Source organism: Urocampus carinirostris, chromosome 14, assembly GCF_059441175.1.
Source record: "Urocampus carinirostris isolate Australia breed hairy pipefish chromosome 14, RoL_Ucar_1.0, whole genome shotgun sequence".
Taxonomy (NCBI): domain Eukaryota; kingdom Metazoa; phylum Chordata; class Actinopteri; order Syngnathiformes; family Syngnathidae; genus Urocampus; species Urocampus carinirostris.
In genome coordinates this window covers 19,463,587-19,480,043 of record NC_142362.1, presented here as the reverse complement: position 1 = coordinate 19,480,043, position 16,457 = coordinate 19,463,587, and the positions used below count along the sequence as shown (strand labels likewise).

At 38.9% G+C, this 16,457-nt stretch overlaps 1 protein-coding gene across 1 annotated transcript in view; it reads right to left on the bottom strand.

The window, feature by feature from the left end:
- The window catches only part of wars2 (tryptophanyl tRNA synthetase 2, mitochondrial), a 32,855-nt gene extending 25,367 nt beyond the window's left edge, over positions 1-7,488 (bottom strand). The window contains exon 1 of the mRNA XM_088352828.1: positions 7,348-7,488. Coding sequence (XP_088208954.1) covers positions 7,348-7,464 — 117 coding nt within the window. The 5' untranslated portion in view covers positions 7,465-7,488. The remainder of the gene's footprint in view (positions 1-7,347) is intronic.
- Between the last annotated feature and the right edge of the window lie 8,969 nt (positions 7,489-16,457).

Below are 16,457 nucleotides of genomic sequence, written 5' to 3'. Positions count from 1 at the left end.
GTGCACACACTTTTCAGTTCGCGAACTCAATTGCAATTTTGATGGACTTTTTGTTTCAAGTTTAATGTAAGTCATGTTGGTTGTATTGCCATTTATATTTATTGTAAAAGAAATCATGGAGCTATTTAAGTTTCTGTGTACCTTTATATATATATATGCTGTGAAGCCTAATTTTCTTTTACGCACTGTTAGTTAGTTTTGAAAGATTAGTCATGTTAGATTTGTTGAATTTTTAATTTATTTACTATATATGTAATGTAAATGTTCTGCACTTATATAGCACTTTTCAAGTTAATGAAGACCTACCAAAGCGCTTTACAATGTGCTTCACACTTTCCCGTTTACACACTAACTAACCGATAACAGCCTCGGCCATGCAAGGCAACTACCTGCTATAGGGGGCATTAGGGATTCAGTGTCTTGCTCAAGGAGTCAGAGAATATTGTTTGTTTTGTTAAACCTTCATTAGTGCGATAAAATATAGTATTTTTGTCCTGTTTTTATTGGCTATGGGTCCAAGGCTTTCGGTGATGCTAAAAGGAACAGGCATAAAAAGAATACCCATGGAAAGGAAGCTTGCGATGACCAAGAAATACAAAGATGGCACACAAAGGTGAATAAATCAAGGAAAACTCTTAGGGCATGACAATCCTCGCAAGTGGTGAAATCTGTTTCGTTATTAATCTATCATGCCCCCCCCCCTGCATCCACCCGCTATTCCACCTTACCAGCTCAAATCAAGTCACACTAAAACACCATTTTCTTGCTAAATGGACCCTAACCTGAAAGGTGTGACTCGGTTTTCAACGGAATACTCATGTCCTCCAAGGACACGGAGAAGCCGGGAATCGAACCTGCGACCTCTTGATCCCAAGACGAGCACTCTATCTCCTGGAATAATGATTTTGAGCGCTATTAATATTTTATCTGAAATGATAGCAAATATTCTTTGTTACTTTTTACAGTATTAAACGTTTGTTATGCCAATTTTAGAGCTTTTACAGGAAATAAATATCGGTTATCTGCCTCCTCTTAATACGAATAATCCTTATTGTACTTAAAAACCCATATCAATCGACCTTAGTATAAATACGTCTTTTTCACATGACAGTGACCAAATGAAGAGTCAGCATGACGCCTCCTTGAGCTTTTTCAGTCCTGTCGGCAGGCAATTCCTCTTTCCGGGAGGTAACGCCATCAAGAAAGTTTCAAGACACGCAGCGTGGGAAAAAATATGCAGGTTTAGCAAACTCTCAGCGGGTTGCTTCCCTGAAAAATATCAGTATAAATCCATTTTATGTGGCTTTTTTGTTCCTTAAATATCGAATATAAAATACGACTTATGTATTTTTCTTTTCTTAAAACTCATATAAAGTGGAAGCGAAAAACGGGAATGCTTCATTTCCTACGCTTGGACCCAAAGTGGATTTTTTTTTCCCCGATCTGCAACGTGAGTTCGAGTAGGAATTCTCTCTCCTTTCTGACATCTGAAAACAAATCGGGCCCTTAATGAACAGACTGAACAGCCCCCAAAGCAGAGTGGGGCCGGGGGTCTTTAATGGTTTTAGCCGACCCTACTAGAAGTGAATTGGGGGCCGGTCACAGGTCACTTCCTGTTTCCCGACAGCTCCACAAATCAATTACTGCTAAAGAAACCACAGGTTATCAGAGAGAGCTCTGAAAATTATGCTGCACTTTTAAGTATGTTTTTATTATTCTACAAGAAAAAAACAAGATAAGTATCCTAAAATAAGAGACATATATCAAAAATAAGCAAATGTGTTTAATCCAGCATTGGGTAGATCGTTAGCTTGTTTTCTAATATACCGCATTTTCCTGCCTGCAAGGCAACCATAAAAACCCCAAATTGGCCAGAAATTTTAAAGTGCCCCTTAAAACACTTGTATTCTATAGCATATGAATAACCTATATTTTACGTTGACAATATTTGTATATTATTTGTTATTGAAACATCCATTCCAGCCTGGTCATCCTGGAGGGGATTACCTCAGGTGCAGTCCCCCTTCTTAAGGTTTATTTATCTTCCTCATGGTGAGGTTTTTGAGTTATTCCTTGCCCTCATGTAGGTTTTAGATCAGTGTCTGTGGTTTGCATGTATGTACTGTATATACATACATTATATATATGTGTGTGAGTGTATATATATATATATATATATATATATATATATATATATATGTATATATATGTCTACTGTGTATATATCTATCTATCTACCCTGGTCATTTCCCTCAAGAGGGATGACCGACAGCAAGACAAACACATACAAAATAAAGTAAATTTTAAAAAGGGAAAAAGTACCCGAACAAGTTAAGCACCTCGGCACCCAAGTTAGTCATGCTTTCGTCCCTCCAGATGAAACGGGACACGAGAAAGCGGCCGTGTCACTCGGGTCAGGGTGACACAACCCACTCTTCTGTTCAACAGCAGGGCCCGACAGCTTTCACTGGTTTACCCCTGCCGCATCATACGGGTGCCCTCCCCATCGCTTAGAACGCATCCAAACATCCCACTATCCTTTCACAACACCTCTCCACTCATTCCTATTTCCAATATATACACTTATAAATATGCAAAATCATCCTATCCAGCAGTTTTAAGGATTTTCTTCAAATCTCTCCATATTTTATTAAGTAACTAATCTGCCATCTGTTAGATATTTTTGCTTAATTAAGTACTGTAATGCTTTTTCTTATTTTGTCCAAGAAAGAAATAAAAATCTTGAAATAAAAACTAGAATAACCCGAATGTTCTTGTTTCTAATCATATTGTTTCTCACCAAATCAGCTTTTATTTTGAAATGATCCTTTCCTTTAAGAGGATTTAAAGCATTTTTCTAATCTAATGAAGTCACGTTTATTTAAATAGCTCTTAATCACAAGAAGTTTCAAAGGGCTGCATAGACGACAAGAACACTATCCCCTGAACTGAAACCCACCAGGGGTTAGGAAAAACTCAAAAACTTCTAGGTTGAATTTGTTTAAGAAATAGATTCCACCATATAATATTCATTCTTGTTTCAAGCATTATGTTTACATTTCATTCAAGAAACAAGGAAAAAAATATCTTCAAAATAAGACGAAAATATGAGCAACAATGGGGTAAGAATGTACGTTTGCAAAATAAAGGTCCACATTGAGACCACCTGTCTGCCTTTATTGCATCCACATTGCTCAAAGTTGTGGATGTAAACACACTTTCCCGTTTCCGTGCGAGTTACAATGTGACATAACGCATCGCTCGAGCGTGCACACTTCATAAAACATTCCCCCCGTCGAGCCGTTTTGCCGCGTTGCTTCTCGTTTGCTTTAATTCTCAACAAATGTGCAAAAGCGCTGAGGTGCCGTGTACGTCAGACGTTCGCTCCGTGTTAACGCCCTGCGGAAATAGGACTTTTTTTTTGCCTTCATTTTTCAGGATGAAGTGTGTTTTGACACCTCAAACGTGTGAGAAACATTTAAATGTAAATGGTGTGCGTTTCTATAGCGCTTTTCAAGTCAATGAAGTCCTCCCAAAGTGCTTTACAATGTGCTTCACACTTTCCCTTTTACACACTAACTAACCGATAGCAGCGTCAGCCATGCAAGGCAACTGCCGGCTATTGGGGGCATTAGGGATTCAGTGTCTTGCCCAAGGACACTTAGACATATAACACGGAGGAGCCGGGAATCAAACCTGCGACCTCTAGATCCCAAGACGAGCCCTCTACCTCATCACAGTTTGAAAAGGGAAAGTGATAGAAATTATGAAATGAATATTTTTTTAATGGAAATTTGGTTTACAGGGAATTTTAATTTGAAAGAGTACCGTATTCCTTCACTCCAAATTATTAACATTTTTCTCTACACAACTGCTATTTAAAGTCAACAAAAACACAGTGCCAGAAAACATCCAAAAATTATTCACTCGGAAAGAGGGAAATTATAACTTGAGGGGCTGTAGTAAATTCAAAATCCCAAAAGTGAGAACAACCAGGAAAAGTATGTGTGTGTCTGTGGGTGGAGTTATACTTTGGAAAAATTTACAAGACGAGATCAAACAATGACCAACTATTCACGAGTTCAAATATAAATACAAAAAAACATTACTGGCAGAATACAGGGATGAGGAAAATGGGGTATGAGTGATACTAGAGAATCGAAATACTGCGTTTACAACTATACTTAACCTTGTTGTTGTTGTTACTATTATTATATCATAACTGTTATTATTGCTATTGTTGTTATTATCATTGGTGTCGCAATGATATTTAGTGACTAGTAGCATCATAATGTTAATAGATGGGTACTACGATGATTCGTGTATAAAATATGTGACTATTGTTATTATTATAATTATTGATATCTGACCTATGTAATATGTATATCCGTGAGACTTTGTTATATTAGACACAAGAGGAGCTATCTGTAAAATGTATTTAATAGGGAAGATGATGTTAACATTATTTTTGTTGTTAAATCATTGTTTTTGTCCTGTTTTTATTTTATAATGTTCGAAATAAAGTTTTCATTTATTCATTCATTTATACCGTTACCATAATGTAGTAATATAGATGGAGTAGTGCAGTGAGTTAGTTGTGAAAATTAGTACATCAAAGTGTCACTTATTCTCTATATTTGTATAAAAAGGTCATATAGGAGCATGATTTTATTTGACATAAAGTACACCAGTACCTTCGCATAGCGTCTTTCTGTCAAGGCCAATGCACCGGTTGTGTTTTAATACTTTAATACTTACCATCAACCTCAATATTGTTTTTCCCTCATCTAAAGTTTTGTGTTTAGTCTTAGCATTAAACTAGCAAACGTTTTCAAGATATACAGTAACTGAAAATGCTTTAATTCAAACCAAGTATTAGCTTTTCTCGTGTTAGGGCAAACTAAATCCCAGTGTCAATACAAACGAGCAAGATAGGTTCCGGAAGATCGTTCGTAAGTAGAATGTGTTCGTAAGTTGCTTCAGTGCTATATTTTGTATGTTTAAGGTTTATATAAAGTAGGTTTAAGGCTTGTATCAGTAAACTGTAAAATAATCATTTAATAAAATAATATGCTTGATAAAGATCAATAAAGTTAAGTCTAACTTACTTTTGGAAGATGAGCTTCAAGAGTTAGGTGACTTCCTCCACGGTGGTAGAAAGTCACAGAAAAAAGCGATCACCCATTCTCTCAACCGCATCAAGCTTTCTTATTCCACTTTCATTTCAAAAGAAACGACTCGCCTCTTCTTTACACTTTACACCAACCATATTGAATGGATGCACGAGATATTGAAGAATCAAAATGTCAAAGTTCTTAGCACGCTGGAGATACAGTATAGAATGTTTACACACAAAATAGGAAGAATATTTCTTCTTCAGGGCGGATGCTCGGTGACCTCTCACAGCACCACCACACGCCGGTAGCGGCAGAAAGAAGCACTACAGTACGTCCTCTACTCAGAAAAAGGTGCACAATACAAAATCTTACAGCAATGTCCAAGTATTTTTCGACATCCCGAAAAAAATGTTCGTATCTGCCGTTTGTCGTACCTCGAATGTTCGTGAGTAGGGGAGTGTTTGTAAATAGCTCCAATTAATCCAAATTAGACTATTTTTTTGTAAGAATGAATAGCCTTATGGAGTCGTGTGCTGTAATTCTTTGGTTTTTGTGTGAATCTAACAAGACAATCAATCAGTACTGGTATCTGCGAGATTAAATTGTATTTTTATTTTGTATAGTTTGGATGGACGTGGAGTTGCGTTTTTTTAAACATAGAAAAGTTGGTTTTAGTGGATTATGGAGAGACTCTAAAAAGATGAACATATATATATATATTTCTTATCCTTACAGTTAAATGTGAGACTGGAGTGCCACGTCCAATTTTGTAGTCACAATTTGTTCAACCCATTTTGTAACAATAATAATAAAGGTATATTCTATACTTTTCTATATGAAAAGATAATGTACAGTAGTAACAATTTACAACAACAAGGTTTTACTGTACAGTTCAAAGAGGATCTGTGATAGTTGTGAGGGAGATACATTCCTAGATATAAAATAGAAAACCCCCCAAAAAGTATACTTATGAAAGTTAAATAGTGGGCACTTCTGCCTACTCCTTTTTTGAACACAAAACCGTTGTAGTTTATTTTTAATATTTTTTCTCTCATTTTTAATTTCTTAAAGTAGATTTTTGTTGTTGTTTTTTTATCATCTTTTAAAAATAAATTCAATACTTTAGATTTTATTTGTTTTATAAACTGCCATTTTAACATACATAACTAGACATTGCAAAAACTTCCCCTGCCCACTGCCCGATGATTGCTGGGATGGGCTCCCGCACCCCCGCGACCCTACTGAGGATAAGCGGTGCAGCTAATGAGATGAGATGAGATTAATAGCAACAAATAATCCTGACAAACAGATGTTAAGAAATGTTTAAATATTAAATACACTTTTGTTTGTACGATGACATAACTAAGTACTGGTAACTTGGATAATTAAATAATACTTATTCCAAACTTCAAGATAAACAACAACTTGGTGGTAAATTGGAATTCGGGTGAATAGTCAAGTCAAGTCAAGTCATTTTTATTTGTATAGCCCTTAATCACAAAGAGTCTCAAAGGGCTCTTCTGCAGTTCTCAAGCAGAATAAAGTTGATTATTTTAAAAAAAAAAAGGTTTACACTTTTCCCAATTCATTCTTTAAACATATACAAAATGTCGATTACATGTAATATTTTGGGGGGTTAACTTCAATTTGTTATTGTTTTCTCTCATTTCTAAAGCCCCAATGTGTAATATTCGACCACTAGATGGCGGTGTTGTCTAATGCAAACAAAAATCAGTGCCATGAGCAATGCATAGTTGCAGGATGCCAGACAAACATGGTGGTGGCCTTTGGTAGGGATTCCACTATGTAAAAGAAATACAAATTTATCAACTTATGATTATTATTTTTAAAACATTGGTATGATAGTTCAGGTATTTCTGCCTAGCATTCAAATGAATGTTATTTTACTGAAAGTTTTTTACCACTGGGAGGCAGTAAATTTACACACTGCCCCTTCAAAATGATAATCAAAAGTTACTTTTAACAGTACTGTCAATCAATGAGTCAAGATGCTCAAATTTATGCTCGCGTTTCAAAACTTGTCAATGACTTGAGAATTCAAATTGGGATGAAAGTCAAATTTAAAACAATGTATAAAATGTTATAATTGAAAACAAATGGAAAAACAAGCCGGCACCATTTAAAGCTACACGCGAAGAGTGAAAGAAAATTCATTGTCAAGAGCAGTTGAAGACAAATATAAAAGCACAAAAGGATGATTAAATCCGACCTTGTTTTCCGCCACAACTTTGTCGCAGAAAAATCTCCGAAAGGAACCGCAAACTTTGGAAAAGTCGCAGAGGGGACGCCGAGTTAGCTTAGCCACAGCCTGCATGGCCAGCGCCATGTTGACATAAGGAGTGATGACTACGGCAACTCGTGAAGGGAAAACGAGTTTGGAAGAGGGAAAGAAGATAAATTACGTTTTTATTCCGGCAGAGATTTAAGAATAAAACCAAAATTGACGAAATGGTGTCATGCAAATATAATAAAATTACTAGTGTATATAATATTAGTTTGGCAGCATGTTGACAAGGGGCAAGAAGGCAGAATAACAGTATCACAATATAAAAATAACAACACTACGGCAACTCATGAAGACCCAACTAGTGGGGAATAGAGATGCGCCATATTGGAGGGAGAGCGAGATTCAGATTCAAAATTATATTGTCAAATATATTTATTTTTTTGTGTGGAAAATAAATATTGCTAAAAGTGCAACAATAAAAAGACCAGTTTGTGTAACTAAAATATCAAGCTAGATTCGCTTTCACTCACAACGCATTGTTGACCAGAAACACAACTTCGTCACTTGGGAAGAAAATATTAGTTGGGCGCAGGGAAGACGTCATTTTTTAAAAATAGTTTTGAGTTTTGTTTGTAGTACTTTTTAGTACTTCTCGTCCCCTTCTATTTTTTTTATCTAGAACGTTTTTCTTAATTCTTAATACCTTTGAGTACTTTTTAACCAATTTTGGAATCCCCGTTCTTAATACTTTGTATTCCTTTTCGGAACTTTTTAATCTCAGCTCATCTCATCTCATTAGCTGCACCACTTATCCTCAGTAGAGTCGCGTGGGTGCTGGAGCCCATCCCAGCAATCATCGGGCAGTGGGCAGGGGACACCCTGAACTGGTTGCCAGACAATCGCAGGGCACACAGCGACAGACAACTCGCTCACTCATTCACACGGAGGGACAATCTGGACCGGCCAATCCACCTGAAATGCATGTCTTTGGAATGTGGGAGGAAACCGAAGTGCCCGGAGGAAACCCACGCAAGCACGGGGAGAACATACAAACTCCGCATAGGAAGTCCGGTAGCTGGATTTGAACCCACACAGGAGGTTCCCAAGACCTTAGAACTGTGTCGCACATGCGCTAACCACTGCGCCGCCGTGCTGCCCACTTTTTAATCTATTTCAGGATTTTTTTTGTACTTCTTAGTACTTTTCAATTTGTGTAGGTCCTTTTATTACTCTTCACTACCTTTCAATATTTTGAGTACCTTTCAATACTTTCAAGTACCTGTACACTTATGTAGTTTTTAGTATTTTTGAACATTACTTTCTTTACTCTTTAGTACATTTCTGTAATTTGTCATCCTTTTCATGCTTTTTTGGACTTCTTATTAAGTTTTAGGACTTTTAATACTTTTTAATCCATTTCAGGATTTTGTTGTACTTAGTACTTTTCACTATGTTGGAGTCCTGTTCAGTATTCTTCGTTCCCTTTTAGTACTTTTTTGTACTTTGCATAGCTTTTTCATCATTTTCACAATTTTCTAGTACTTTTCACTATGTTTGTGTACTTTCAGTATTTTTCACTTCCTTTCAGAAATGTGAGTACTTTAAGGTACTATTGAATACAGTTTTGTACTTTATATTTTTTAATTTTGAGTATTGCTTTTAGTACTTTTTAGTACCTTTTCTGTACTTTGGAATTATTTTTTCTGTATTTCTAAGCACTTTTTTATTCTTTCAGCATGTTTGAAAAAAAATTCAGAATTCTACACTGCCTTTTGGTATTTGATTATCTTTCTAGTACTTTTTGTCTTTTTTTCAGTACTTTTAAACCCTATTCCGTTTTTTTTGTTAATACTTCTTATTACCTTTCAATTGACGTCACAACAACACGACAAGGGCAACCCGTGAAGGCCAAACTAGTTCTATCATTATTTCAGGAGAGTTCGTGTAGAAAACAAAAATGTATGTGACCTCGAAATTAAGATTATCAGAATTGGAACACTGGAGAAGAAATTTGTACGAGTAGTATTTTATAACCGACCCATGTGTACTCATGAAAAGAGCCGTACATGGCTCGCGAGCCTTCGGTTACGACTCCTGTTCTAGAGACGTACCCAAAAAAACATGTGGCTATGATCGTACCAAAAGGAGCTTGTACAAAGTACTCAAAGGGGTCAATATTTTTGCAATGCCTACTTTTGAATGTTTTATTTGATGGCAAAATATAAAATGTTAAATATATTTTAATTATTTTTTCACAATTGTATCTCACACTTTGTTGATTCTTGGAAAATATTTTATATTTTTTATAGCAGTTTAAGACCTGGAATATGGCAATATGTCAAAAAGTTCTTGGAGGGGGCAATACTTTTGCAAGGCACTGTAGTTTTTTAAAGGCAATGCAAGAATTAATAAAAAATGATTGGATGTGAGGGTTCTTTGAAAAAAATGGAGTTTATGGGATAGCGTTAAGGTGGAAGCAATTATCTCAGGTGTGCCTCAAGCTAGCAGCCATGCTAATTCAACTGTCTGCATAATGATGCATTCAATTTTCCCAGGAAAGCTGAGCTTTTCCCGTGCAAGGATTATGAGGGAAAAGGGGGGCGGGGGGTGCCCCCACCTGAGTGGGAGGGAGCGCACATGTGGCACACATCTGTTTGCATTCACATTACATATTCATGAGCGTTGCCCCGAGCAACCAAGCCTTCTCCCTTTTCTTTTTTCTCTTGAAAAAAAAAGTTAAATCATTCTAAAACAAAACAAAAACAGAGCTCTGTGGTTGCATGCTAATTTTTTAGCACTCTCAGTGTGTTAGCACTTTTCAGTACTCTTCACCCACTTTAAATAATTTGAGTACTTTTAGTACTTTTTAAAACTTTTGACTACACTTTTTTTATTTTACTATTACATTTGAGTACGGTTTTTAGTACTTTTTGGTAGTCAGAGTAAAGAGTACTGATAAGTACTAAAAGCAATGTTCAAAAGTACTATGAAGTAGTGAATAGTACTCAAATTACTGGCAGGGAGTGAAAAGTACTGAAAAATATTAAAAGCAATGCTCAAAACTACGATCCATCCATCTATTATCTGCACCGCTTATCCTCAGTAGGGTCACGGGGCTGCTGGAGCCCATCCCAGTCATTTTCGGGCATTGGGGACACCCTGAACTGGTTGCCAGCAGTGTTCCCTCTAAGCTGCGCACTGCTCGCACATTCTCAGCGCACAAGAAAATCTAGCCAGCGCACAAAAAATTAGGGCTCAAAATTACTAATTAAGAAGCGACTCAAGTCAAAGTTACAGTGCATGAAGGTAAAATTACACGGGTTCCCCTGACGTTGTGTCCTAAATGCGGTATTTTGAAGTCGAGTCGAAGGAGAACGAAGTTGAGTAAAGTTAGTAGAGTTTTTCGGGGAACTGGCTTCTCCAGCTCGGCTCACTAAAAGGAACCGGCTCTTTCCGGTCCTAAACGGCTCTTCGGGTTGTTTTTGCTTCTTTAATCCCAACATGACCAAATAGTATGTAAAATTATGCACAAAATGACTTAAAGGAAGAGGGAAAAGAACAAAAAAGAAAAAAATACCAAAATGAAAAAGTAGTGAAAAGCTGAGAAAAAAAGAAACAAAAGGAAGAAAAAAAAGAAGGAACATTTTAGAAAAAAGGCCAGAAAAAAAGAAATGTAGGAAAAAAGTAAATAGAGAACAAAAAGAAAAAAGTAACAGCTCGGAAAAAACAAAACACAATGAGATTTTTTTTAAAGGAATTTTTTAAAAAGTAGAAAAAAACACGGAAAAAAGAAGAAAAAGTTTGTGTTGCATTCAAATAATTTCCAATGATATCAAGTGAATGTTGTTGCCAACATTGTACTTCCACTAAAAAATGTGATTACAGGTAAGTAGAGTTCTGTATCTTACAACCGACTAAATAAGCCCCCAAAAATGTTAATATAATGCGACAAAATATATCAGGAAATGAAAATAAATGAATATCTTGTGAAAGAATTGTAAGAACAAACGACGTTTGTAGGCCGTACAACCTTTGCAATAGTACATGAGTCAATTCATTCAAAAGAGAATGAATGAGGTTTTAATATTAAAAAAAGTTCAAAAATAAAGTAGCTTGGACGTTCACTGTAGAAGGAAAAAAATACATGCAAATATCCTGAAGTAGAAGAATAGGTTTTCTTATTCAAGTTATTAATCAATTTTCTGCATTAAATCATTGTTGGTCTCCTTTTATACTTCCTTTTTTTCTTAACTTCTTTATACAACATAATAATTCGTAATATAATGCATCAAAGCAAGTGAGCCGTTGGAGAGCCGGCTCTTTTGAATGAGTTTAGCCGAAAAAGCCGCTTCTCTAAGAGACGGACTTCCTTTCACTACACAACTACCGCATGAAATCCGATGTTTTTTTAAGACCACATGTATTTAAAATATACTCAATCAACCCCGCCTGTTGTTTTCAGATCAGAATGACTTAGGGCGTTTTAATTCAGGTTCGGCCATTGCGACTTGATGATTGTATCCAAAGAAAATTCAAAACTATTTTGTAATGTAGGGCTACTGCTCTGCTTTCGCTTTGTTCACGTGTGATCAGAATGATGCATGATGGGAAATCCCCAGGCAGAAGACGCATGCGCACAGTAGCATCAAAACGCTCGCTTCGTTTGCTACGAAAAAAACGATACAGAGATAGAGACTTCCGCGGCGAACTCGTTTGACTTGATTGATTTGCCGTTTCGTGATAGTCGGTGTATACCGGATGGTACCGAAAATTGACAAATTTGCGTTTTTCTGTACAGATTTTCTTGTACGCCGTACACGTCTTAAAATGCATAAAAAAACATACTTTGTACGGCAAAACGTACAGGTTGACAGGTATGTGGTTATCGCTGGTGGGAACTTGGGCTGCCTACCAAGGTCCACCCTTAAAATCCAGCCACAGTGATGGTCTCTCACTGTGGCTGATGTTTTGAGCTCCAGCCCTTTGTCCAACGAACCAGATCAAATTTCGCATCCTGGACGGTCTTTGGAAACTTCCATTCTCTGCTCTTCAAGGACTTCTGTAAGCTTCCGCAAAGCCAGATCATGCCACCATTTCCACGTATCCTGTCTCAGCCCTGTCTTGCAATTGGAAAGGTTATGTTGCAGGCAGGGTTGGGTAGGGTTACTTTAACTTTATTACTTTCAATTACTTTTGGATTACTCCAATACCAAAGTTCTCCTCAGAGCCATACGACTGCCTCAGATTGCTTTGCTTTGACTTGTTAGGGTGTCCTACGTGGCCCCAATGAGGAAACCCAGCCTTGCTTGAGGCATCTTCCACACATTGGACCACTTGATGATCCTGTTGATCACTGCTTCCCAGGTTTTCCATTGCCCTTGTTGCGCCTGACCGGGTGGCTGACCACCTCTTCAATCATGAATGAATGAATAAAAACTTTATTTCGAACATTAAAATAAAAACAGGACAAAAACAATGAGTCAACAACAAAATAATGTTACATAACATGCTCGAAAAGGGATAGTCAGAAGCAGATGTGTAATCATCATACCTTTCCTTTCATTTCGTGTTGCCTTTGACCAAAACCACAAGCCGGCTCTGAGTACACAGACTTACAATTACACAGATTTTTAGTTTATTGTGTATTGGATGGACATTGATAATTTGTCATGTCCAGAACGGAATCAGGACCCAAATGTGTAGCAATGAACCATAAGTTTATTGAGAGAAAGTATCAGGAGTCCAGAACAGACCAGGAAACCCCAGAGCATTCGTTTCAGTGCTTTATTTAAGGAAGCGTACAGGGCTTGCGGGAGACGTGATGGCCGTCAGACGTCAGCAGCGGAGACGGAGAGATAGCTTCGGATCAAGTGGCCAATCAGAGTGCGGAAGTCAGGCAGGTTGAGTTTACCGGGGCTGGAGAGGAGATCGAAGCGTGGGACGGAAAACAGGTCGGGTCGGAGGCAGGCAGAAACAGGTAAGCAGAGTTTTAAATAAACGGGATATCAGGAGAGTCACACAGAGTTACAGATTGTACACTCTGACGAGGAGGTCTGGGCGCAGCGTGCTTAAGAGCGAAGTTCCAGCCAATCAGAAGGCGCCCACATGATTGCTCCAGGTGATCAGAGTTAGTAATCATGACAGAAAGAGGACGGGCAGCGCCCGCGATCCGGTGTTCGCTGGACGCAGGAAGCAAGTCGCTCACGCAATTGGATCGTGATCCGAATACAGAAGGGGATCTTCCAGAGCGGGAGACGGCGGTGTCAAGGACAGAAAAACAGGTCGATAGCCGGGACAGGAGAGCAAAAATGTGGTCGGGATCCAAAACGGGTCGTAAGCCGGGACTGGTGAGCAGACGTGGTTGGAATCAAAAACAGGTCAGAGCCGGAGACAAACGGGGAGATCAGGAACAGACAGGTGGAAAAACGGGTGCAAAAACGGGACAGGCGGGAGTCAGGGTCAAAATGCTTGCCTTGTAACAACAGAGGTTTGCTGACAGACTGACAACTGAAGAGTGACAGGACTGGGCTTAAAAAGGGACAGGGAACCAATCAGGTAGCCCGCAGTGGCTGGCGCCAAATGAGCGGGCACATGTGAAGCTAGTCAGTAATCATGACATAATTTGATGATCTGATTGAATGGTTGTTTAAAAAAACAATAAATAGTAAGTTGTCAGTACTTAAGTAGTTTTTTTTCACCAAATATTTTTTTATATTTTCACATTCCCAAAAACATGCATGTCAGGTTAATTAGCCGGTCCAAATTGTCTCTAGGTGTGACTGTGTGCCCTGCGACTGGCTGGCAACCAGTTCAGGGTTTCCCCTGCCCACTGCCCGAAGATAGCTGGGATGGGCTCCAGCACCCCCTCGACCCTACTGAGGATAAGCGGTGCAGATAATGGATGGATAGATGTTAACAAGCTAGAAAATAAAGAAGAAAACTCTAGAAGTGTCAAGAACTGGAACAGGATTGGGACCCAATCGCGTGACGTTTTCACACAAGCCTTTATTTTACGGCAATTGGGGAGTCATGCACGTTAGGCAGCCGGTCTGGCGTTAAAAGACAGGAAGTCAGAGAGTTGATCAGATGGATTCCAATTGCCTGAGTTGATATCGGACAGATGGGGTCGATACCGGACAGGACGGGACAGACAAGATAGATAACAAATCAGGATATTGAAAATGAACAGGAAAAACTAGACGGGAACAAAAACTGGAGAAAATAGCAACAGGACAAAAACAGACGGAAACAAAACTGGAACCCGAAATTAAACAGGACAAAAATAAACGGGAACAATACTAGACTGGAAATATCAACAGGAAAATAGGACCGTGTCAGAACCCACGTCTCTTGGGGCAGAAGTTTGTTTGACGGGCTGACAACCGAAGCAAGAGATCGCTGAGCTTAATATAGACAGAAAGCCAATCTCTCAACGAGCCGCAGCTGGCTCCACACGGGTGGGGCCAATTGGGCACCATGGCAACCGTGACACACACGGGCGCGGCTAATTGGGCGTCATGGCAATCATGACAAGAAGACAGGAAAAATATAAGGCATTTACCTGACTGGTATAATAATCTTTTGGCCCCAAAACAGAAGCCCGGATGACTCTTGACTGTTTATTATGCCGCTTGTCCTCTTCCCACCTGTCATTATATAGTGCGGCCTTTTCCTATTTTGGGGGGCTTGGGGGGTGCCAACTGAGGGCCCAACCCCAGCTCGCTCTTGTCCAGCAGATCTGCATGACTTGACTATTGCCCTTTTTTATATTGTACTGTTATGATGCACTATCTGTTAATTTTCTCTAAGTCTGTCACGACCGGTACAAGCAGGGGACCCAAATGCGTAACGTTTCACACAATGCTTTATTATGAGATCGATACAGGAAACAGAATCAGGATACGGGTAGCTGGGACAGGAGAACGGAGCTTGGATCAGGGATCGAAACAGGAAACAGAATCAGGATACTGGAAGCCGGGACAGGAGAACGGAGCTTGGATTGCAGATCGATACAAGAAACAGAATCAGGTTACGGGTAGCCGGGACAGGAGAACGGAGCTTGGATTGGGGATCGGTACAGGAAACAGGTCAGGCAGGACACGGGTACAGGAGCTTGGATCAGGGATTAATACAAGAAACAGGTCGGGTTCAAAACGGAAGCAGAGTCAAAAGAACTTGCCTTACATGCGCTGAGGTTCATAGACGGACTGACCAGGAGTGAATGAGAGTGCTGAGTTTAAATAAGAGAGGAACCAATCAGGAAACGAGCAGGAGATGGAGCCAAACGAGCCGGCACAGGTGAGGGCAATGGGCAAATCATGTCTGATCTCGTTGGATCAATGTTTCACGTAGTTTTTATCAATGACAATAAAGACGATTCAATTTCATTCAAAACAATTTCCCTAAATCTGTATACAATAACTTAAATGAGGTCAATCAGTGGATTATAAAAGGGTTTTTGGCTACTCATCTACTCGTAACTGCAATGTTCTCTGCTGATTCAGATTGCACGCTATTTATACGGGGTCTCCCGACAATATCGTGGCTAATAATCACAAAAACTCCAACTCTTCAACTGTTTCTGTTCGACCTTCATCACCTGCACAGAAAACTCATTCACATAATATAAAAAAAAAGCAAGCGCTCCTATGTGTGCGTGTGGTTCTCAAGAGAGGGGGGGTCTGAGGGTCCTTTTTCATCACCTTGTCTGTTTGGCTGTCGTCATGTCGACAAGGTTAGCGTGAAACGATGCTAACAGCAGATCGGGACAAGGTCGAGCAAGGTTAAGCAAGGTCAAACGAGGTCACGTCTGTTTATTTCCTCCGTCGAGTCAAAACCTTTCTCGGCCACTGTCGCGAGTGAGGAGCTTTTCGAACTAAAAGAGAGCTCTGTTGTTAAAAAAAGGTCGCCCCCCCCTTCCTCCCGTGGAAAACGAATATCTCACACCCCCATCCACATCATCCTGTGTGACTATAAATAGAAACTTCATTAACTAATCGTTGGTTGGAAAAAACGCACATCTGTGGGAAAAAAAGACTGCCACCTACTGTGGCGGATGCACAGTTACAGTCCATTTTAATTTTAATTAAATG